Genomic DNA, 22,843 nt, shown 5'->3' with positions numbered 1-22,843 from the left:
GCACCACATATAAATAAATAAATTAAATAAAGGTCCATCAACACTAAAAAATATTTTTTAAAAAAGAAAATGTTGGTGAACTGGAAGAAAGAGAAAACCAGTTGACCATGAGGCAATGGGAAGACCCAGGAGTTAGAATACTCATGTCCTTCCCCAGGGTCAGTGTTTGATATACTTATATCAAATAACATAGAAATTCAACATTATTACCTTGTGTCTTGGGTTCCTGAAAGTTTTAGTTTTTGAAAGTGTAGTTTATATTTACCCTAATTTCTTTCAGCCTGTAAACCTATCTAGATTTTGATTGTCCTGTCAAAGACCATCTTTAAAAACCTGCCACTTAGCAGGCAGGGAATGTAGCTCAGTGGCAGCGCCATTGCTGCCCATATACAAGGCCCTGTGTTTAATCCCCAGGACTATAAGTTAATTAATTAATTGATTAAAAATTAAACAGATAAAAGTTGCCACTTAAGTTGTTTTTCTTTCTAGAAGAATATTCTTAGCATGCCTATTTGAATTAATCTGTTCTCTTATAGGTCAATACATGATACACCCTAAGAAGCTGAAAAATGGAAACTGAAGATGATAGGATTAAAATGGCTTTGATTTGCTCTCCTAAATTTGTATTAACAAGCTTTATGCTTTAAAATTTGAAGCCAAATAACCATTATGTCATTCTATTTTCCATTTTGTGATATAAGAAGCTAATCAATCGGTTGCAGTAGAATCCTTTCTCCAATAAAAATCATAGGGGATTTAGCTCCTCTTAAGGAAATCTGTGAAATATAGTAAATATATTAATCTTAGCAAGATTAGAAGAAGAATGAGTCATTTGTAGTATGGATAGTTAAAAATAAATAAAAGGGAGTCTTTGTATCCAGTTAGGTGACATTGTATTAGTCGTATGGCAAAAATACAGACTTTGAAACCCAGGGAGATCAAAATTTGGCTTTGCTGCTTATAGCTATAGATCATAAACAAATTGCCTAACTTTTCTCAATTGTAGAAATTGGAATAAGGATACCTCGTAGGAATGTAGTGAATATTAGAAATATACATTCAGCATTTAGCATAAAACCAAATGCATAGTAGCCAATCAATAGATAGTGGTCCATGTTATTAAGAATTTAAAAGAAGAGTTGACTTTGATTTATTTACTTTGAGCTAAACTGAAGCTTAGTTTTGTATAAGTAGGAGAAATAAGAGATTATGTCTCTACTCTTAATGTCAGTAACATAATTATGTATTTCAAGGAAGCACGCACTTACTTTTAGAGAAATGTTTTGTTACTGCTGTTCTTACAACAGTCATTTTTTAGTGTCTCTCTCTGATTTTCTTCCCATAGAAATCTGATACTAGTATCAGTGATTTCCTCAGTGAAGATGATGATGTTGTCCCTTCTAAAAATATGAACCAGTTAAAAGCTCTCGGCAGATCTTCTAAAGTCCTGGAGTCAAGTGATCAGAAGCTAAAGAAGAAGGCACCAGGCAAGAAAAATAGGTGAGCTTCTCTGTGGATGTTTTATTACAGGCAAAAGCGAAGGAAGATTATTTCCATTAGATCTCCTCAAGTGATGACCTGTGTTTACCCAGCACTATCAGAATGACTGTTACAGTAACTCAGTAAACATTGTGTTCCTTAAAATTTTAATAACATGAAAAGATAGGTACAATTAAAATGGTTAAGGGAGAAAACAATACTGTATTGTATATGTACTGTGGTCACACCTATGTAGAAAAATAAGGAAAGCAAATGAGAAGGAATACACAAAAGTGACAAAAGTAGTTATATTAGGATAGTGGGTTGCTAGAATAAATTTTCTGTCCTTTCTGGAAAAGAAGAGAAACTTAATTCTATAACATCATTTTTTACACTTATGTGGAGATCAACTATTAAAAGAATTTTTACATTTTTTTGAGATTTCTTTCGTTGTAGATTAGAACCAAAATTCGGATAAAGCCATTTCCACTTATGAATTAATTTGCTTATTGCCCTACCTGTTGCCTGTGCAAGCTAGTTTGTTTTCATGTTGGGTCTCTTTAACTGTTTGCATGCCCATCTATATGATTTCCTTGTAGAAATTTGGTTGAACAACAGATGCTCTCTGAAACTCCAGAAAATACCCAAGTGACAACCTTAAGTGTGGATAGACTGGCCCTTTTGGGAAGAATACATTCAGTCAGAATGTTCATCGAAACAATGGGAGTTCCTCCAGATAGTCCCCAGGTGACCCCTGGCAAAAAAAGCCTTACTGGGAGACCACCTAAGCTAACAATAGCTAAAAAACGGTATGTCTCTAACATGAGAAGATAAGTTTGATATTTTTGGAAAATATGACTGATAACTGTATAACACTTTATGATTTGTAATGTGTTTTCATCTCCATTATTTAATCAATATAAATGTATTGAATCCCCACTAGGTCCCAAGAACTATGCTAGTTGGGAATAAAGAAAATTAAGAAGCAATCTCTGTTCTTATAGATCTTACAGTTAGCAAAAAAAAAAAAGGGCAACATTTATGTATAAAATGGAATATTACTCAGCCATAGAAAAGAATGGCTTTATGACTTTTGCCAGTTAATGGTGGGAGCTGGAGATTATTATGATAAATGAAATAAACCAATCCCCAAAAACCAAAGGCCCAATATTCTCTATCTTATGCAGAGGCTAACATACAATAAGAAAGGGAGGGGAGAATAGAAGTTCATTGGATTAGATAAAGAGGAATGAAGGGAAGGGGGGAATGGGAATAGGAAAGACAGTTGAATGAATTGGTCATAACTCCCAATGTTCACATATGAATACATGACCAGTGAAACTCCACATGATGAACAACCTCAAGACTAGAATCCTCATTAGAATAAGTTTTACTTCATGTTTGTGTAATATGTATAAGTTATACTTTTCATGTATATATCCTACTGTCATGTATATCTAAAAAAGAACAAATAAAAAAATCACTGTGTATAATAGGGCCTTTGAAACCAGAGTAGATGTTTCATATTGAAAGTGCTGTGGAAGCAAGCCTTTCATTCCACATGACCAGACTAATGAAAGATTTGAAGAAAAGAGGTACAGCTTCTGGTGATCAGAAGTCCTGAAAATAGGCTTTCCAAGATGTGTAGATTCATAAATAGAAAATAGATTTCTTATTTGTTTTTTTTTAATCACCTTTTTTCCTTTTTTAGCACTTTCTTTGTGGAATATCACTTTCCTGTGGGTTTTTCCAAAAGTGGATTGGAAAAGACAGCTTTGATCACTGAAGTTGTTCGACTTGCCTCCAGTAAAATTACAGATGGAAGTAAGAGAGAGACTGGTTTTCAGCTCCTTAAATATTTTGACTTTGGAAGAATTTTTGAACCCCTAATTACTTACCTGACTTTTGTAATGCTATAGAATCTTAGCGCTAAAAAGAATTTTTAAGTGAATCTTCTTTAACTCCTTTATTTTGTAAGTGAAGAAACTGGCTCAGTGGTACACTGACTGTCATAATTTAACGTAGCAGGTCAGTAACATGGCTGAGACTAAAACTCAAAACATCTGATGCTTAGTTCATATTTTTCAACTGTTGATATTTTTCTTTCCTTATTTAAAGCAGTTTTATAAAGATACAACTCACAAACCATACACTCATTTGACATGTATAATTTAATATATTGCAGAATTGTTTTTAATATTCGCATAAGCCAATTTTTCTATTTTTTTCTTGGTTGCTTGTACTTCTGTTGTTATCTTCTTTTTATTTTGCTTTAAATATGTCTAGTATAGAAAAATAAAAGGATAGTATAATAAACATATTCCTGCAATCCAAAATTAAAACTGTTTTTTTTTAATATTTTTTAGTTGTCAATGGACCTCTATTTTATTTATTTATATGCAGTGCTAAGAATCGAACCAAGTGCTTCACACATGCTAGGCAGGTGCTCTACCACTGAGCTACCACCCTAGCCCACAAACCATTTATTTTAACATAGTTTGAGAATATCTTTGCCTTGGCTCTTCAGTTTAATCCACGAACAGTTTGTTAGTGTTAAATTTCTTCTCTGGGAGGTGGTTTGAGAAACAAAAGATGTGGTTCTAATTGTCCTCCACATTCAAGTAACTTTCCTATAATAACTTTAGATTTTTTTAAATTTTATTTTGCTTTATTTGCTTTTTGAGCTAGATAATCCATTCATGTAGTTTTTAGGTTCCATTTCTATAGGCAAACAACATTGTTGCTTTTATACGCTTCCTGAGCTATTTTTTGCATATATCAGCAAATGTGTTGATTCATTTCTATCCCTACCCCCATTTTATGTAAATGATAGTGATAGAGTACCATGTGCACCATTCCACAGCTTGCCTTTGACATTATAGCTTAGGGATTTTTGCATTTTGGGACATAAAGAGCTTCATCATTCCTTTAATGACTACATACTATCCCATTTTGCTGCTATGCCATAATTGAAACATCCCTAAATATGATCAGTATTTAAGTTATTTGAACAGTATCTAAGTTATTTCAACCTTTTTCTGTTAAAAATAATATTTTAATAATATGTGTATAATTTCTTACTTGGCATAAGTATATCTAATATGAATATTTAAAATAAACACTTATTTAGCCTTAAAATAATATAATATACTCTTTTACTAGGCCACATTATTTCACCCTCCCCATCACTTTAAGGAAGAATTAGGGCATTCCAAATTTGTCTTCTGCTTGCTTTCTGGCTGTATGCTTTTATTAACAGCAGTAGAAGCTGTCCTGGGGGTTTGTACAGAGCACGAAAGCCTGTATAAATAATTCTTTTGACTAAAAGTATGCATGTTTATTGTGGCTAAACTATTTTTGTTGTTGTTATTATTTATTTATTTACTTATTTATTTACTTACTTGCTTATTTATTGTGATGCTGGAGATTGAACCCAGGGCCTTGTGCATGCAAGGCAAGTAGTCTAACAACTGAGCTATAGCTCCAGCCTACTAAAATGTTTTTTATCAAACCTCCCTATGCAAAGAAAAATGTTGAAACCTTTTCTCAGGGCTTTTCCTTCTACTTCATTCCACTTATATAACATTTTATGAATTTCTTAAATTATCTCTGAACCTTGATTTCCCCATCTGTAAAATTGAAATGTATCAGTTCTCATTTTGCTTCTATAGTGTTCATTGAAATTCATGCCAGCTGAAATTGAGTTCTCAGTTGCCATAGAACCATGCAAAAGCAAGGACACCACTCTGGTTTGCACAAATTTCAGCTAACATAGTGTCTACAAAGCCAAGACTGCCTGTAATCACACAAGGAATTAGTGGACAATCAAGGAAGATAATGAATGTAAAAGCATTAAGCTCTAAAATAGTAGAGTTTATATAATAAACTCTATATAGTAACTAATATTTATTGAACACTAATTCTACTCAGTTGTGTTATATACATTAACCACTTAGTCATTACAGTAACAACCCCCACCCACCCACACACATAGCTGGTATGGTCGAATAAAACCTAAAACTGTTTTGATTCTAAGTCATGTTCTCTTAATCTAATTAGCCTCTCATGCATTATTTTAATTTCTGACCACAGTGGTTGAATTTCCCTGTGTCCTTCTGAGAACGATCATTTGGGAAAAATGCAATAAGCATTGACCCAGGATTTGGAAAACTGGTTTCTATTTCTGATTGTACCACACTAATTATGTGACCTTTGGCAAAATCATTTTGTCATCTTTCAATAATATAGAATGGACTGTAGATATTTTCAGGATCTCTTCCAATTCTTAAAAAAAATCTTGTCTCAGACATTATTAGCAATTTATGTATTTGAATTTCTTCTTCCACTATCACCTTAACTTACTTTGTGGTAAAATAATAATAATAACAACAACAACCTTAAGTGACTGTATTGATAAAATAGGTTATATTAGCCTTAATTTGAGGTTCTACTTCCTGTTTGCAGGTGGAAACAGACTATCTGAGAAATACAGTAATACTATAAAAATATGCCTTGGTAGTAAGAAGAAATCTTAGAAGACCAAGTTGAGATAGAGTTCTGATTATACATTAAAGATTTTTCATTTATTACCTCAGTTGATCTTTCCAGCACACAAATGAAGTATAGGTGTTCTCTTTGTTCCCTTCCCTGTGGTAGAGCACTAAAAGAAATTAATCTCCTAATGGATGTGGGCTTCAAGGGCCCAGAACTTTTGTTCATACTTTCTTTGTGTGGATCCAGATAGCAAGACCCAGATCCTGCCCAAGAATACAAAGAGAAGTACACACACAAGGCTAAATGCAAGGGTTCCTGCTGGCCAGGCTAGATCCAGCTGCTGCTAGGAAACACTGCCTTTAAAAAGTTGCTATCTATGGTTATGTGTTCAATTTTAACCACCTGAAAAGTGAAATAAAATAGATACCCCCCCCCAAAAAAAGAGAGAGAACAAAGATGGCCAGAGATGGATAGAGAGATCAGTATGTCAAAATGAGCAACTTGAATGAATGCCATTGGTAGCAAATTCTCCATAACTGGGCTATTTGTGAGGGTATCCATTTTAAGGACCTTATAAATAAATGAACAGGAAGATCATTTTACAAGTGATAAATTGTTGCTGAGTTGGTAACTAGTAAGTAATAGAAGTAAAACTTAAACACTGTCCTTTGATTCTAGTTTTAAATTCCGATTTTTTTTATCAGTTAATGCCCCATAGCAACAAATATAAACTAAAATACCACCAACACTTCATCCCATTTACACTTGTTAGCAGAAAACCTTTCCTTTCCATTCAAGAGATGGACTCTACTCCTCCTAACATGACTAAGTAACATCAGTACCTAATACCTTGTCTGAGTGACAGTGGGAGTGTCCTGTCAGCCAGCAGATTAACTCATTTTTATTATTATCATTTTAAATTCAGTTCTTCTGTTTTATTTATCTCTCATTGTTTCACTTTAAGCTAGCTCCCCTTTTTATTATACTACTCACCAACTTGTCTTTTAAAAACCGTCATATTACCCTAAATATAGTGAAGTATATGGATATCTCCTTATACATTCTGTGCTCATGTACTTGGCATTCATTTCTCATAATAAAACAGAACAACAGCATGCTTCTCTGCTGTTTCTATACAAAAGGTTTTCTCTTTGTCTCTGCTCTTTCAATTCCAAAACCCTAATACATTCTGTGAAATCATACTGACTAGATTCCTGCAAGAGATTTTTAATTAGATTTGAAAGGGAGGTGGGTGGTGTCAAGGCATGGATTAATCATGGCTCCGGCTGAATGGTGTGCCTCTGTGTGTTTCTCCTTACAGTGGTGAAATTCCAGCAGCGATTTGTGTTTCCAATACAGTTTGGTGGCCCCATGATAGAACACTGGTGGAATTCTAACCTCACTTTCCAAATTTATGCAAAGAAAATGCCACAGAAAAAGGTATTATGAGTGATCTTGACCTTTGCCTCACCATTCACACCACAGAATAAGAGTATACTTAAAATTATTTTCCAATTTAAGCTAGGAATTTCTCTAAGCACAAGGTACACTAATGCTTTTTAATATCATAATAATTATTTATTGTTATTATTACTACTCTCTGCTATAACCAGATATTATGGTTATAGGCTCCATACAAACTATCAAATTTAATCATCACAGCAACTCTGTGCATTAGATGTAGTATTACCTTCATTTTGTGGATTAAAAAAACTGAAATTTGGTTAAGTGACATGTCTATGATCACCCTCATAAAAGACAGCCAAGACCCAAGTTTTTTGTCTTTAGATTCTAAATTCTTAACATTTTTCTGTGTTCCCTTATTGTAGGGAAGTGACTGTATTGATATAGGTTATTTAGCCTTAATTTGAAGTTCTACTTCCTGTTTGCAGGTAGAATACCTAAGGTATCTTGCTCATGTCCATAATAATGTAATTGTGGGTAAATGTTGACTAACTAATTCCAAGTTTATAAATCTACTACAGCTAACATAAATCAATAAACTATGATGTGAGCCATGTTTATTTCTTTTAGTGAAAGAGTAGCCTGTGTAATCTTTTGACCTCATCATGTGTATGGATAGCATGAAGAAAGCAACTTATTTTCTTTGGTTGTTTTTTTCAGGGGATATAAATAATACAAGTTCTTTGTAAAAGATAGCAAAACAAGAAGGGAGGGTGGAAATGCATGCTTCTGCAACCTTAAGACAATCTCTATTAATGTTTTGATATATTTACATTGAATCATTTTCCTCTAATTAATGGCTTTTTTCTAATTTTAAGAGAATTATACATGTTTTTAAAAAGCAAAATTGCCTGTAGTTCCATCACCACGAAATAACTATTAACATTTATGTGTATCTTGTTTTTTCAAGTAAAAATGTGTTATATAATTTCATTTGCAGTTTTTATCCTGCCTTTTTTCTCATTTAACCTTGTTTGTTTCATTTTTCTTCAAAAGAATATACTTAATGTTTTCCACATAATTATAAATACTTTCAAAGACTTTATTTCTATCTATCTCTCTCTCTCTCTCTATATATATATATATATACACACACACACATGATTTAATATCCTACTTCTATCAAATATTATAGCAATGTTGTTCATATTATTATAAACTTTTAGTGAATGTCATTTTCATGTCTGCATATCATACCATTATATGGATATGCTATAATTAGCTTAGTAATTCTTGATTGTTGAGTATCTTAAATTATTTCTAATTTTTAACCTATATTTTAATGCATAAGTTGTTTATGTATCTTTATTGTTTCTTTAGTATAAATTCCCAGAAATAGAATTACTGAGCCAAAGAATATGAATTTTCAAAGCTTTTCCTTATTAACTACCAAATTTGTTGTCTAAAAGTATGTTGCCAGTTTATATTCTCAGTTTTATTCATATGGAAGCTTTTTGTTTCTCTATAGCTTTGATAATCACTTTGATAATAATTTTATAATTTTCTTAGCTTTAATGGCAAAAGCTGTATCATCTAAATTTTGTTTTATATTTTTAATGGCAAAGTTGGACATTTGAGTAAAGAATTTTGTTTTAATTTTTAGACCTTTATTTTATTTATTTATTTTTATGTGGGTGCTGAGGATCAAACTCAGGCCCTCCCACATGCTAGGCAAGTGCTCTACTGCTGAGCCACAACCCCAGCCCTGAGTAAAGAATTCTTAAAATCAAGGCTGGGGATACAGCTCAGTTGGTAGAGTGCTTGCCTCGCATGCATAAGGCCTTGGGTTCAACAATCCCTAGCACCACCAAAAAATAAAAAAGAACTCTTAAAATCAGAAAAAAATAACCTTCCAATCTCTCTACAGTCTTCCAGAGGAAGGAAGAAATATGGAAACCCAGAAGGGAGACCAAAATATGACAGATTATGGGATCCCACATAGAGTTCCTCAGTCAAGGAATAAATCTTTGTACTTCATAAAACATGGGTTCTTTTATAAGTCATCATAGGTTGACCCACCAGTTAAAATCCCCTGTGGCTCCTCTTTAACCTAAGCTTTTTCTTTCCTACTTTCCTCAGCCAGAAGTCATTGGATCTGCAGCTCTTCCTTTGCGAGCTGTCATTCAGTCAGAGTTGCTTTCTTTCAGTGACCACCTTCCAGTGCAACAGGAAAATGGTCAAACTCCAATTGGCCCCCTAAAGGTACATTAATATACAATCAGAAGGTCAGAAAAGTATTTTCTGGGCATGTTTTATTGGCTAGCACTGAGAATATAGTAGTGAACAAGGAAACAAGACAATGTGACACCTGCCTACTACTTCATCCTCTGCCAGTAGCCATGTCAAACTATGTAAAGAATCACTTAAGATACTATGAAGATTCGTGCCTCCATATTTTTTTTATTTCTTATTTTTATTTTCACACTGCTTCCTCTTCTTCAAAGCCTTTCTTTTTCCTGGTCTTCCTTATATAAACCACTTAATCTATTAAAGACGTATATGATTATTATTGCAAGGAGATGATACCACCCTATGTTTCTGCTAACCAAATTTTATGTTTTGCCTGCCTGGTTCATTCCGCCTGGTGCAAGGTTTAAAATCTGAAAAGGGCTGTGCAATGGCACATACCTATTATCCCAGCAACTCAGGAAGCTGAGGCAGAGGGATATCACAAGTTCAAGGCTGGCTTGGGAAACTAAAACTGAGGATGTAGCTCAGTTGTAAAGTGCCCCTGGATTCAGTCCCCAGTACTGCAAATAATAAATGAATAAATAAAATCTAAAAAGAGTAATGAAAAGGATTGATGGACTAGAAATTGTTTTCTGTCCTGACTTTGTTGATAGAAATCCATGCTAGATTGATTGCTGCTATATTTGATAGAGCAAAATAACTGTGTGTAACACCTATGGGTTTCAAATAAAAGCAACAGTAAGAACACTTTATCCCTAATAATTAATTATTCTTATAGTTAGCAAGTGACCACTTCTGTTCTTCAAATTCGTTACTTATCCTGCATCCTTTTTCTTTTTTACTTTTTAGCATTTTTAACTGTTTCACTTTGAAATAACTTCAGACTTAGAGAACTGTTTCAGAAGTAGTACAAAGAGCTTGCATGCCCTTTGCCCAGCCTCACCAGTTCTTAATGTGATATTAGTCTTATAATTCTCTTCTCCTTTTGTTTCCTCTTTAGATACACACACACCCTTATTGTGATCTATTAACATAAGTTCCAGGCATCATATCTATTTCCCCTTAGATTCTTTAGCATGCATTACATGTATTTCCTAAGAACAAAGACATCATCATGCATAATACTCAGAGTTATATTAATAATACATTGTATCTGTAGTCTATACTTTCACAGTTGTGCCTATATTTTCTTTTACAGAATATTTTTTTCTAGTCTAGGATTATCATTTGCATTTAATTGTCATTTTTAGTTTGGAATAGTTCCACAGTCATTCCTTATATTTTAGTACATAAGCCAGTTATTTTGTAGAATACCCCTCTAGTGGGGTTTACCCAAGTCACATACTATTATGTGATTTTTTTTTTTTTTCCTCATTGCAGGGGACTGAACCCAAGGCCTTGCACATGCTAGGCAAAATGCACTCCCACAGAGCTACATCTGTAGCTCTTTGTGAACATCTGTTAATTGACATTTTACTATGCAAAAGACTATGTCCCTTCTCCCATATTAATTTTTTTAATTGGTTGTTCAAAACATTACAAAGCTCGTGACATACCATATTTCATACATTTGATTCAAATGGACTCACAGATTCATATATTATTCAATAGGTTATAGTCCACTCCTATAATTTATTTTGATGCTCAAATTATCCTAGATTTAGCCAATAGAACCCTCTTCAACTAGGTTCTATGTCCCTTAAACACATCACCATCCTTTTATGAGCATTTCCTTATTTCCTGGTATAAGATAATATTCTGGTCTCATCTAGTATTATTGATAAATAATCTACCTAGTTTTTCTTAGTCTAAGTTAATGTATGTGCAGTCCAGTCTGTTGTATTCATCCTATGTTGGTATTAAATGATGAATTAACTCATTTCCTAATAATCTGACATTACTTCCAGCTCCAAAATTTCGATTCCAGTTCTACAGGACATTCTTAGTGACTCTTCTTCTTTGTATTTTATAGGTAACCATGGAGCTTGTTATAGATAATAAGAATTTCACTAGTGTCAATTCCAAGTTAAATAGCAGCATCCAACATACCCCATTTTGTGCTTCCACAAATCCAGATAAGATACTGCCAGAACCCAACCAAGATACTACCTATACCAAAAATTCACAGACTCTAACTCAAATTCTAGAGGAAACTACAAAGGAAGCACAGAATTTGGTGTTTCCCAACCCAAAGTCACCAAGCTGTATAGTACCAAATTCTTCAACCTCCATGGCTGTACCAACCTCCCATGATTTAGTCAATCAGACAGATATGTCAACAAAAGAAAATGCTTTGCTGTTGCATGTGCTATTAATGGTGCCAGATGGGAAAGATTTTATTACTGGAGAATCTGAGAAACAATCACCATGCAATGTGTATTTAAATTGCAAACTCTTCAGCACAGAAGAAGTCAGTAGATCTATCACTGTATGGGGTACAACACAACCAGTCTTTAACTTTTCTCAGGTAACTTTATCTATTCCATATCTTTTAGGGGTTTATTGGGGGCAGGAAATAAATGTTTTCCAAATCATACTTTGAATCTAAAAAAAATCTAGAATGTTCAGAATGGAAAGGATTGTTGTGGTTATCTGGTGTGTTCTATTGAGTGGAAAGAGGAAAAGACATTGCCAACATTTTAAAACTTGTTCTATTTCTTTTTGTTCTTTCTCAATTTCTTTGGTTTCTCCCCACCACCACCACCACCACTACTACTATTCTTCTTCTTCCTCTCCCCCTTCACCTCCTTCCCTTCCTCCACCTCCTTCCCCTCCTCCTCTTTCCTCCTCCTCCTCCTCCTCCTCCTCCTCCTCCTCCTCCTCCTCCTTCTCTTCTCTTTTTCATTGAATTGTATACTTTATTTACTGTTATGTGGTGCTGAGGATTAAACCCAATGCCTCACATGTACCAGGCAAGTGCTCTACCACTGAGCCACAACCCCAGCCCTCTTACTTCTACTTTTGCCAGAGTTTTGGATTCTATTTTTTTCTACTTCCTCTAGAACTTTGGTTAGGTAAGCTTCCCCACTCTTCTATATGTTCAGTCTCTTTTTTTTTAATATTTATATTTTTCCTAACTCTCATTTATTCTTCCTCTTATTTCAGTATTCATCTTATTTGACTTCTCTGTAGAATTTGGTGCTGTTGCTTAAATTCTTTTTTTCTTGGGTTTTGCAACTCCAGCTTTTTTCTTCCTGACTCAACAGCCAGTTCTTTTTCAGGAGAAACCATGAAATGCCTGGTACTTCCCGTATTTCTCTCTTTTTTCTTAACCTTTAACTATTGGTGCTCCCATTTATTACTCTTTTTATTTTTTACTTTTTTGTTATAGATGAACACAATATATTTTATTTTGTTTATTTATTTTTATGTGATATTGAGGATTGAACCCAGTGCCTCAGATGTGCAAGACAAGGACTCCACCACTGAGCTACAACCCCAACCCCCATTTATTACTCTTGCTGTCAGTCTTCAAATTGATCCTCTTTCCCCCATGGTCCTCACATCTACTCCTCCACTTAAACTTTCATTTTTATGGAGATAGCTTCTAAATCTACACTTTATGTAAGCCACACATATGTCTGTAGTTTCAGCTCTCTATATCTAACTGCCTGCTGGTCATCACCATGTCTCAAAAGACCTTTACACCTAGCACCTAACACTTTGCTTGGTGTGTACTAGATATTCAATAAGAAGGTATAAATGAAAGAAGGAATTCTAAATTTGAATTTATTATTCCTTCCAAATCAGTTCTTCCTTAAAATGAATGCCCTAATTCATTTTATAATTTACTCAGAAATTTAAGTAAACCTGAAAATTGTCTTGACTCTTCTATAATTATTCACCAATTCCAATAGGTACTCTAGACTCAATTATCTCTAAAATGCATCCCCTTATCTGTATCCCATTGCCACTGCTTCCATTCAGGTCCCAACCCTCATTCCAAACAGATTTCAGATTGGTCTGCCTGTTTCTTACCCCTCTGGTCCTGTTCATTTCTTTCTCTGTGTACCAGCAAGAATGATCTTTCTAAAACACTAATCTGAACATTTTACTCCCCTGCTTAAAACTTTTCAGTGATTCTCCAAAGCTTCAGAAAAGAATGTTAATTCTTAGCATGGACTCCAAGACCCTTTAAGAACTGACTGTAGACACTTCTCCAGTCTCAGCATCTGCTACTCTTCCCTTCACTCTAGATACTCCAGCATTTCCTGAATATTCTCTCCTCCAACCTCTGTGCCTTTGCATGTGCTATTCCTTCTGCCTTGATTTACTCTTCAACCTATATGACACCTATTAGGCAAAGCATTAAGTTCTAGTTAACTCTGCTCAGGCTTAATTTAGGGTTACTTTCTTTTTGAAACTTACTCTGAAACCTCCTTCTTTGAAGACTAGGTTGCTATGTTGGTTTTGTGTGTGGTTGGTTAATTTCAAAGAACAAAAATGTACTTGTTTAATAAGAGTTTCTTATGTGGATACAAAAGTAGCTTTACTCTGGTTATCTGTGCTTCTGCTGTCTTCCATTTATTATGTCTTATATATTTTGTTTTGATGCTGGGATCGAACCCAGGGCTTTCCAAAGCTGGCATTCCACCATATCATGCCTTATATTATGTCTGGTTTCACCCCTTTTTGCTTCTCATGTTTTCTGTTGGTTTCATCATTAGAGCTATCCCTCTACTATTATAGTTATCACTATAGCTTAAGTTTCTTCAAATTGGTGGTCCCTTGATTCTACTGTTAATTTGATGGAGCTGCTCTTGGCTCTAGATTTTCTGATTGTCTCTATGGCTTATCTCTTCTCTTCCAACTACCAGCTAGCCAGTTCTCGAAAAATTTTATATTGAACATCCAGGTAAGAAATCGACTTTGCTTTTACCATGACACTTCTTGAGCAGAGCTGGCTACACAAGGATTGGCAATCCTTGGATAAAGTGCCCTTTTCCAAACAGTTGCCATCCTGTTTCAAAACACCTTTCTCTCAGGAGGATTTATAAGTGGATCACTTTGCCTTAGAAATGATTGGGTGTGTTTGACATTTGTAGCAATCTTGTCTTTGTCCCATCTATATGAGCAATGTTACCAGATAACTCAAACTGATTTGGACTTTATGTGTTAATCTATACAGCAGACAGTGTTTCTGTTGAGGTTACAGAATGTATTCATGCAGTCACCTTTGAGTAGATGCTTTTAAAGTAAAAGTTAATTCTTTGTCTCAATATTGGCTTTTCCCCCCTTGTTTCTCCCCAGGTGATTCCTGTCTCTCTGTCTTCCAAGTACTTGGAAAGGCTTAAGAACAATGTGATGATAATTGAAACTTGGAACAAGGTGCGAAGCCCAGGACAGGACAAGCTTCTCGGGCTGGTGAAACTCCCTCTCCATCAGTTTTACATGTCATTCAAGTAAATAGGATCTTTTAGAGTATTCTTTATTTTGCATCTTTAACTTTGTATGGACTAAAGAGGAATTCTTTTGGTTTGCAAATATGAATAGCCCAGTAATCCCTTGGAGGATCTTTCTCAGTTTCACCACAGCTGCCGCTCTTGGTCCTATTGTAAAGCAGCTGTACAGATACTGCTTACTATGTTTCAGGCACTGTGCTAAGAACCTTACATACATCAAGTCACTTAATCTTCATAACAGCCTCTGAAGCAGGTATTTTCATTTCCCCTGTTGTACAGACAAGTTAACAGAGACTCAGAGAAGTTAAATTTCTTGTCTCAAATATTATAAGAGTAGAAGGGTTAGAACTGGACCGCCTGGTTCTGAAGACCACTCTTGTTACCAGAAAGCTCTGGTACCAAAAGTTACCAGCTCACAAAACTAATGCCTTATTTTTCTGTCATGAAATATCAGTATGGTTCATATCAACTATTCACAAGATTTCTGTAATTAGTATTGTGCTTTAGACCTTAGATTTGATTATTGTACCTCACTTTAACATCTAGATAGAGTATTGACTAACCTGAAGCTTCTATCCTTAGTATAGACTGTTTTTTTTATTCAAAATGCATGTTTAATTACTTTAGCCCCAACCCCTTGCCTAGCAGCCTTCTCATTTCTTCTGTGTTTGAAATATTGTTCTTTACATTTTATAAAGAATACTTTTATGTTCATTATTTGACTTGAACCTTACTATAACCTCTTGAAGTATTAGCATTATCCCCATTTTAGAAATAAGAAAATTTGTCTTTTGACTTGGAAAAGTCATAGAATCTCTCTGGATTTCTTTTCTTTATCTATAAAATGAGGGTGATGATAGACTCTTTGTCTCTCTCATGGAGCAATTGTGAGAACTCAGTGAGAAAATATATGTATTTTCCTTCTGTGAATACCAAGTACTTATGATACAATATAGTGCTTACCATAGTAAAATTGTAAAACCCAGCCAGGCTGAGGAAAACTACTGAAATCACGGATACCATTGACTGCCATAGGCTTTTGGTTTTTTCCTTTTTCTGTAACTGTGATATTTTGTAGTTGTGATCTGGTATTCATCTTCTTCCACTTCACTCCTGATTTCATAAGATTCATTCCTTGCTGAGAGAGTATAAAACAATTGTAACTACTCAAGTACAGAGCATTACTATATGTCAAGCATCATAGATGGTATTTTACGTTATCTCATTTTAGTCCCATCTACAGCCTGTGACGGAAGTTTAATTACCTACATTTTATAAATGAGGAATCAGACTCAGAAAGGCTAAGTTGATTGCTTAAGTCATAAACAAGTAAGTGGCAGAGCTAAGATTCAGCCTGATATAATGAAGAGCATTTGGACTTCAGAATCAAATGGTTCAAAACCTGAATCCCAGCTCAATCTCCTAATACTACCTATCTATCTTTAGTTAAGTAACTTAATTGTTCTTTTTGAATTTTTCTTCTGTTTACAATGGATAACATCAACCTTTATAGTGTTAGATGAATTAGAAATACTATAAAATGCCTCTTAGTAGGTGGCAGATAGCATTGGTAACATCAAAATCTTATCTACGAGATTCTGAAGATCATACTTTCCTAGTTGACCACACTGCCTCCCTGTAAAATATACAATTCAGCAAGCCTCGGCTGAGATGCTGTTTTTTTTATCAGAGACTTCATGGCTTCAGGCCACCATGATACAGAGAAGTATCAGACACATTCCCAGCCCTGAAATTCTGCATTTTGAATTAACCTGCTTTGTGATTTCAGTTTCATTGGGTACTGACAAAACCACAGTTTTTTTAAACCTTATTACTTTTGTAGGTATAGATCCATTTTAATAAACTGAGAAAATAAGTTAGGAATGAAGCAACTCTTGACATGATTGATGGTTGTTATTTCTTCATTCACAATTTTTTCCCCTCTAGAGATCCCAAGATTTCTCGCCTGCTTCTCGATGCCAAGTACCCAGTTGTTGCTGTTGACAGCTATATGCCTGTGATTGATGTGTTCTCAGGCCACCAAAATGGGAGTCTTCGAGTCTTTTTAGCCATGGGTTCTTCAGATCAGATTATTGCATTGCAGCGATTAAAGAAAGAAGAAGGAACACTCCCTCCCTTCAGCCCTAGGCCAGCCCATTTCCTGGACCAGCCTTCTGTTGCATCTGTTGCTCTGGTAGAGACTCAACACCATGTTTCATAGAAAACTATAATCTCATTTTCTCTTGCACATTTTAGTGAAAGCATTGCCCCAAATTCTTATCTCAGCAGTAGAAAGTTCAATGAAAGAGTATAACTTACACTCCAGTGCTTGCTTTAAATCAGAAGAATCATTGCTATTTTTCTCATGGTTTAAATGGTTCTGTGCCCATTTAGCTCCCTGAATTTATCAAGAAAATCTAATTGGACAACCAGATCTTAATCCTCTAATTTACTAACTTAATTGACTTTTCAAATATAGGGAGAAGGGAGCAATCCCAGCTGTAAGTCAGCAAAATCTTATTCTGTTGGCTAAGTCTCTGTTGGAAAGTTATAGTGAAGTAACTTACTTTTCTACTAAACAATTAAGAAGACATATTGACATTCTCTATCATGTTTATTTCCCTAACAACTGAATGAGATAAATCATTGTCATTCTCTTTTTTAGTAATGAAACAGCAATTCTTATCCAGAGTCACATAACTAAGACTGGGGGAATCAGGGTTCTGACACAGGTCTTCCTTTTACTGGATCACTTCCTACTGATTCTGACATTTGATGTCTCTACTTACTAGTATGTTAGCTTTCCAATGCATTGATCAAAAGACCTGACAAGAACAACTTAGAGGAGGAAAAGTATTTGGGCTCATGTTTTCAGTGGTCTCAGTCCATGGTTGACTTACTGTTGCTCCGGTACCCTAGGTGAGAAGGACATGGTGGCAGAAAGGCACAGTGAAGGAAAGCTGCTCAACTCATGGCAGCCAGGAAGCAGACATAACAGGGAAGGGGTCAGGGCCAGAGGCCCCAGTGACCTCCCTCCTTCAGCCATGCCTCACCTGCCTACCTTACCACCCAATAGTCCATTCGAATTATTAATCCATCAAATACATCAATTTACTAATAACATTAAAGCTCTCATAATCTAATCCTGTCACCTCTGAGCATTCCTTCATTGCCTAGCACATGAGCTCTTCAGGGAATGCTAAAGATCCAAAATATAACAAATCTCTGTTTACACACCATTTAAATATATCGTGTTTTTAAATCTGAATGGCAAATTTAAATGTCTATAGCAGGGAAATAACCATTAACTATTAACAGGTTATTGTGTATTTGTTTGTTATAAACTCTAATCATTTCCTTGCAATTTGTTAGATATTAGTGTCTAACAGTAGATAAATGGTATTTTTCAAATTAGAAATTACTTAAAAGAACAAATCACCAGTACTGTTCCCAAGTCTGCTAAATATTATATGGCCCTCATTTGCAGTGTAGACTCAGATTTTGTTAGATTCCATACTAAAAGTTAAAAAATGTTTATTACTGTGGTCATGGAGAAAGTCCTTCAAATGCCTGCTTGTGAGGTTACCTATCTATAAATAATTGTTTTCCCCTCTATACTATGACTCTCATTGAGTTCACCTTATGCAGAACTAAATCATTAAATTGCTGTATTATTATATGATCAAATTAAACATCTGTAACTCTTAAGAGATCTTCCCCACCCCCAGTTTTTTTGCTTTAAGGAATCAAATTGCAAATATTCTATTTCCCTAAGAAAAATTTTTGAGTGTAGTATAGACATCCAAGCCAAAGGAACCTGCCTGGATCCCTGACTGAACTAATTTGTCCATCCATGGCCAGCCAGGGATCTAGGCAAGTTCCTTTGGCTTGGCACACTGATATGTTTTTAGATTTCAGAGCAAATACTTTATGCAATCTCTGTTCCAGATTGATTGGATTAATAATCAGAATGTTAAATGTGTATATTAAGATGTTTCCCTCATATCCTAATCCCAAATTCCCCCTTTGAATAATACTAGTAATCACCTTTCTAATGTTAGTGAAGGCTGTATAGGATGAGGGTAAAGAACACTGGATCCAGAGTAAGACTACCTGAATCCAAACCCTGCTTCCACTGTTATTTGCTATGCATGTTAAATTAGCTAATACAGGCGGAAGTGTCTAGCTGATAATAAATACTCAGTACATGATTAATCATTATTAGTAGTAATGCCTACCATCAGTAGCAATTATTCACTACCTCCTTCCAGGAGTCCTTTCTATTATTGGACATTCCAAGCATTAATTCCTAACTTACTTAGAAATAATAAGTAAGTTAATATCTGTTTGCTTCAAATGTGTATTCTTTTTCCTATTAAAGAAATAGCTTTATATTCTTAGTGTACTAAAAACTTTCATCGAATATTGAATTTTATTACATCCCTTTTTAGCATTATTGAGATTAAAATGCTTTTTTCTCTTTGTGCTATTAATGCATGAAAATACATTTATGGATTTCCTAATATTAATTTAGTTTCATGACCTAGAATAATTTCAGCTTAGTCCAATTATCCTGTATACAAGAAAAACTGTTTTAATATCTGTTTTAGTGTCAACCAGTTCACTTATTTCTTCATCTATACTCAGACTTTATAGATAAGCAGGAATATTCTAAGCAAGGTTCTCTTTAAAGCTTACCAGTGTTTCTGTTTCTTTTAATAGGCAGAGGGTCAAGGAAATGGATTGATGGAGCACCACTTTGAATTCCATATAGAAATGGTTAAAGGTCTAGTCCCACTTCAGACAACAGTCTGGGGAGAAGCGGATTGTTATGTCCAGTATTACTTTCCATTTCAAGACTCCCAGTCCAGTGTGCTCAAAGGACCTGAATTCCTTGAAAATGGTAGGTTTGGAAGATTAGGCCTTCTTCTTGTTGTGTGTGTGGGGTTTTTTTTTTGTTGTTGTTGTTGTTTGTTTGTTTGTTTGTTTTGGACATATTTAGGAAATTTTTTTTCTGAGTGAATTTTGTGTTGCTGAATATTTCTAATCTAACCTAGATTATAAAACAGGACATGAGCTAAAATTTTAATGTGTCTTTTTTCTTAAACTAGTTTTTGTAACTTTTTATTTTGATATGATTTCAAATTTACAGAGCACTTATAAAAATGATACAAAGAATTTCTGTATACATTCACCTGGATCTACTGATTATTTGCATTTTACCCCATATTTATTGTTTACATGGCTGCTCCCTTTTTTAGACATATATAGTTGATTCTTATTATTTGCAGTAATCATGCTCTGTAAAATTACTGTGAAGACATTAGAAAATTAGGGAATACTGAACCATTACTCTTAAAGAAATATGTTCATATACATATCTCACATAAATCATAATCTAAAATCCTACAAACAACTTATCCTGGTAGATTCTATTTTTCTCATTTTACAAAAGAGAAAATGAGATTTGTAAGTGTTAAGTAACTTAACCTCAAAAACAAATGGCAAAGTTAAGATTCAAAACCTATCCAACTGGACCCAGAACTCAAGTTTTGTGCACTATACTGCACTGCCCCTACCATCTCCATCTTCTGATCATCTCTGATAGCTAAAACTAGAAGGCAGAGTCTCACTTTATTTGATCTCAGCTGCAAATGAGCAAATCTGGCAACTCAAACATTTTGCCATTCTGCACATGTCTATTAAGGACTGCCAGGTGCTGCCAGTATTGATTTTGGGGTTCAAATAAAAGATTTATGTACAGAATATATTAAGAACTGTTATAAATCCATAAATTTTTTTAAAAAGTGGGTAAAGGACCTGAACAGACATTTTTCAAAGATACATACATGGCTAATAAACAGAAAATGCTATATTAGTCCATTTTCCATTGCTATAACAAAATACCTAAACAAGTTACTTTAAAAAGGAAAGAGCTTTATTAAGCTTATATTTTGGAGGCTAAAAGTTCAAGTTTGAGTAGCCCTATCAATTCCACTTCTGGTATCTGAGTCACAATGTGATGGAGAAGCAGAATGGGAAAGTGCTGTGTGCTAAAGAGCCAAGCGCATGAGTGGCCTCACAACTTGCTCTTCAAAAAACTAACTTACTGCACTGCAGTGGTAGCTCAGTGGCAGAGTGCTTGCCTTGCACATGTGAGGCACTGGATTCAATCCTCAGCACCACATAAAAATAAACAGAAAAACTAACTTACTCCACAAGACCACCATTAATCCCTTTTGAGGTCAGTGCCACCAGTGACTTAACTACTTTCTACTAAACCCTGCCTCCTAAAGGTTCTACCACCTCTCAGTATCACCTGGGGCATTCCAGCACATGAACCACTGGGGGACAGACTTCATCCAAGCTGTAGCAGATACAGAGCATCATTAGTCATTTGAGGAATACAACTCCAAACCACCATGAAATACACTTCACACCCACCAAAATGATATAATTTTAAAAAGACCCTTCATTAGATGAATGGATAAAGAAACTGTGGTATATATAAACAATGGAATATTATTCAGCATTAAAAGAGAGTAAAATTATGGCATGTGCAGGTAAATGGATGGAGTTGGAGAATATCATGCTAAGTGAAATAAGCCAATTCCAAAAAACCAAAGGCCAAATGTTCTCTCTGATTAGTGGATGCTGATCCATAACAGAGAGTGGGGAGGCATGGGAAAGATGCACTCTCTTTGATTGGACAAAGGGAGGGAGGGTTGGAAGGAGGGTGCATGGGGGTAGGAAAGATGATGAAATGAGATGGACATCATATGTGTTCACATATATGTTCATATGACTACACATGTAGCATGATGCTACATTGTGTACAACCAGAGAAATGTAAAAGTTTTGCTGCAGTTGTGTACAATGAATTAAAATGCATTCTGTCATACCTAATTAGAATAAATAAATAATAATTTTTAAAAATATAAAGGAGAGAGACGTTGGAGAGAGTGTTGGCAGTATGTGTAAAAATTGAAACTTTCATATACTGTCCACCAGCAAAGGGACCTCTTTCTTCTCTATTAGCATGAAAACTTAGGGAACCGTAGCCATTAGGGATGTGGACCTTGGAGGAGTAACAGAAAATGTAGATTCTGGTTCTAGATCTTTCACCTAGTAGCTCTAAGACCTTCAGGCTAACTGTGAAACCTTAAGTCCATGTCCTCATCTGTGAAGTAAGAATAATAGTACCAAGCAAGTTTTCTATTTATGTGATCACTTTCCTGTGACATATAAAACATTTAATGATTTGTTGGATATTCTGAATTGCTTTTCTTTTCCAAAGGAATTTCTCTGAAGTCCTTCAGAACTGCAACCACACTCTGTGTTCCAGATCCCATCTTTAATAGTGAGCATCATCACTCTCTCCTGTTACCAACTGAAATTCCAGTACAAAGGCTCCTACTAAGTGTCTTCTCTGCACAGGGCCTTGTGCCTGGTGGTGGAGTCCAGTTTGAAATCTGGTGCAGGTACAGTACGGGCGACCCAGTCTTATGCCAGGAAGGAAGTGCACAATTATAAAGAATCTTTTTTTATATGTATTTATTTTTTTAGTTTTCGGTGGACACAACATCTTTATTTTATTTTTATGTGGTGCTGAGGATCGAACCCAGCGCCCCGTGCATGCCAGGCAAGCACTCTACTGCTTGAGCCACATCCCCAGCCCCTATAAAGAATCTTATTCTTAGCCAGTCTAGGAATTATTGTAAGAGAGCTAAACAGCCCCTTTTGACCCATTTTATATTCTTCTTTTGACTGTGACTATTGTCTAGCTTTTTCTACAGTCTATTAGAGTCTCAGGA

At 35.0% G+C, this 22,843-nt stretch overlaps 1 protein-coding gene across 7 annotated transcripts in view; it reads left to right on the top strand.

The window, feature by feature from the left end:
* The window catches only part of C2cd3 (C2 domain containing 3 centriole elongation regulator), a 143,547-nt gene that overhangs the window by 50,882 nt on the left and 69,822 nt on the right, over positions 1-22,843 (top strand). For 6 of the 7 annotated variants that reach the window (XR_013437797.1, XM_021725087.3, XM_013357718.4 and 3 more), the window contains 10 exons: positions 1,346-1,500; positions 2,079-2,288; positions 3,191-3,303; positions 7,295-7,413; positions 9,517-9,639; positions 11,600-12,094; positions 14,878-15,029; positions 16,977-17,223; positions 19,752-19,932; positions 22,327-22,510. Coding sequence is in view for 6 of the 7 variants with exons in the window: in XM_021725087.3 (XP_021580762.2) it covers positions 1,346-1,500; positions 2,079-2,288; positions 3,191-3,303; positions 7,295-7,413; positions 9,517-9,639; positions 11,600-12,094; positions 14,878-15,029; positions 16,977-17,223; positions 19,752-19,932; positions 22,327-22,510 (1,979 nt within the window). In the remaining variant the exon portion in view is untranslated. The remainder of the gene's footprint in view (positions 1-1,345; positions 1,501-2,078; positions 2,289-3,190; positions 3,304-7,294; positions 7,414-9,516; positions 9,640-11,599; positions 12,095-14,877; positions 15,030-16,976; positions 17,224-19,751; positions 19,933-22,326; positions 22,511-22,843) is intronic. The other variant, XM_078046662.1, reaches the window with a different exon arrangement.

This window comes from Ictidomys tridecemlineatus, chromosome 4 (genome assembly GCF_052094955.1).
Source record: "Ictidomys tridecemlineatus isolate mIctTri1 chromosome 4, mIctTri1.hap1, whole genome shotgun sequence".
In the NCBI taxonomy this organism is placed as follows: domain Eukaryota; kingdom Metazoa; phylum Chordata; class Mammalia; order Rodentia; family Sciuridae; genus Ictidomys; species Ictidomys tridecemlineatus.
This window is presented reverse-complemented; position numbering and strand designations above follow the sequence as displayed.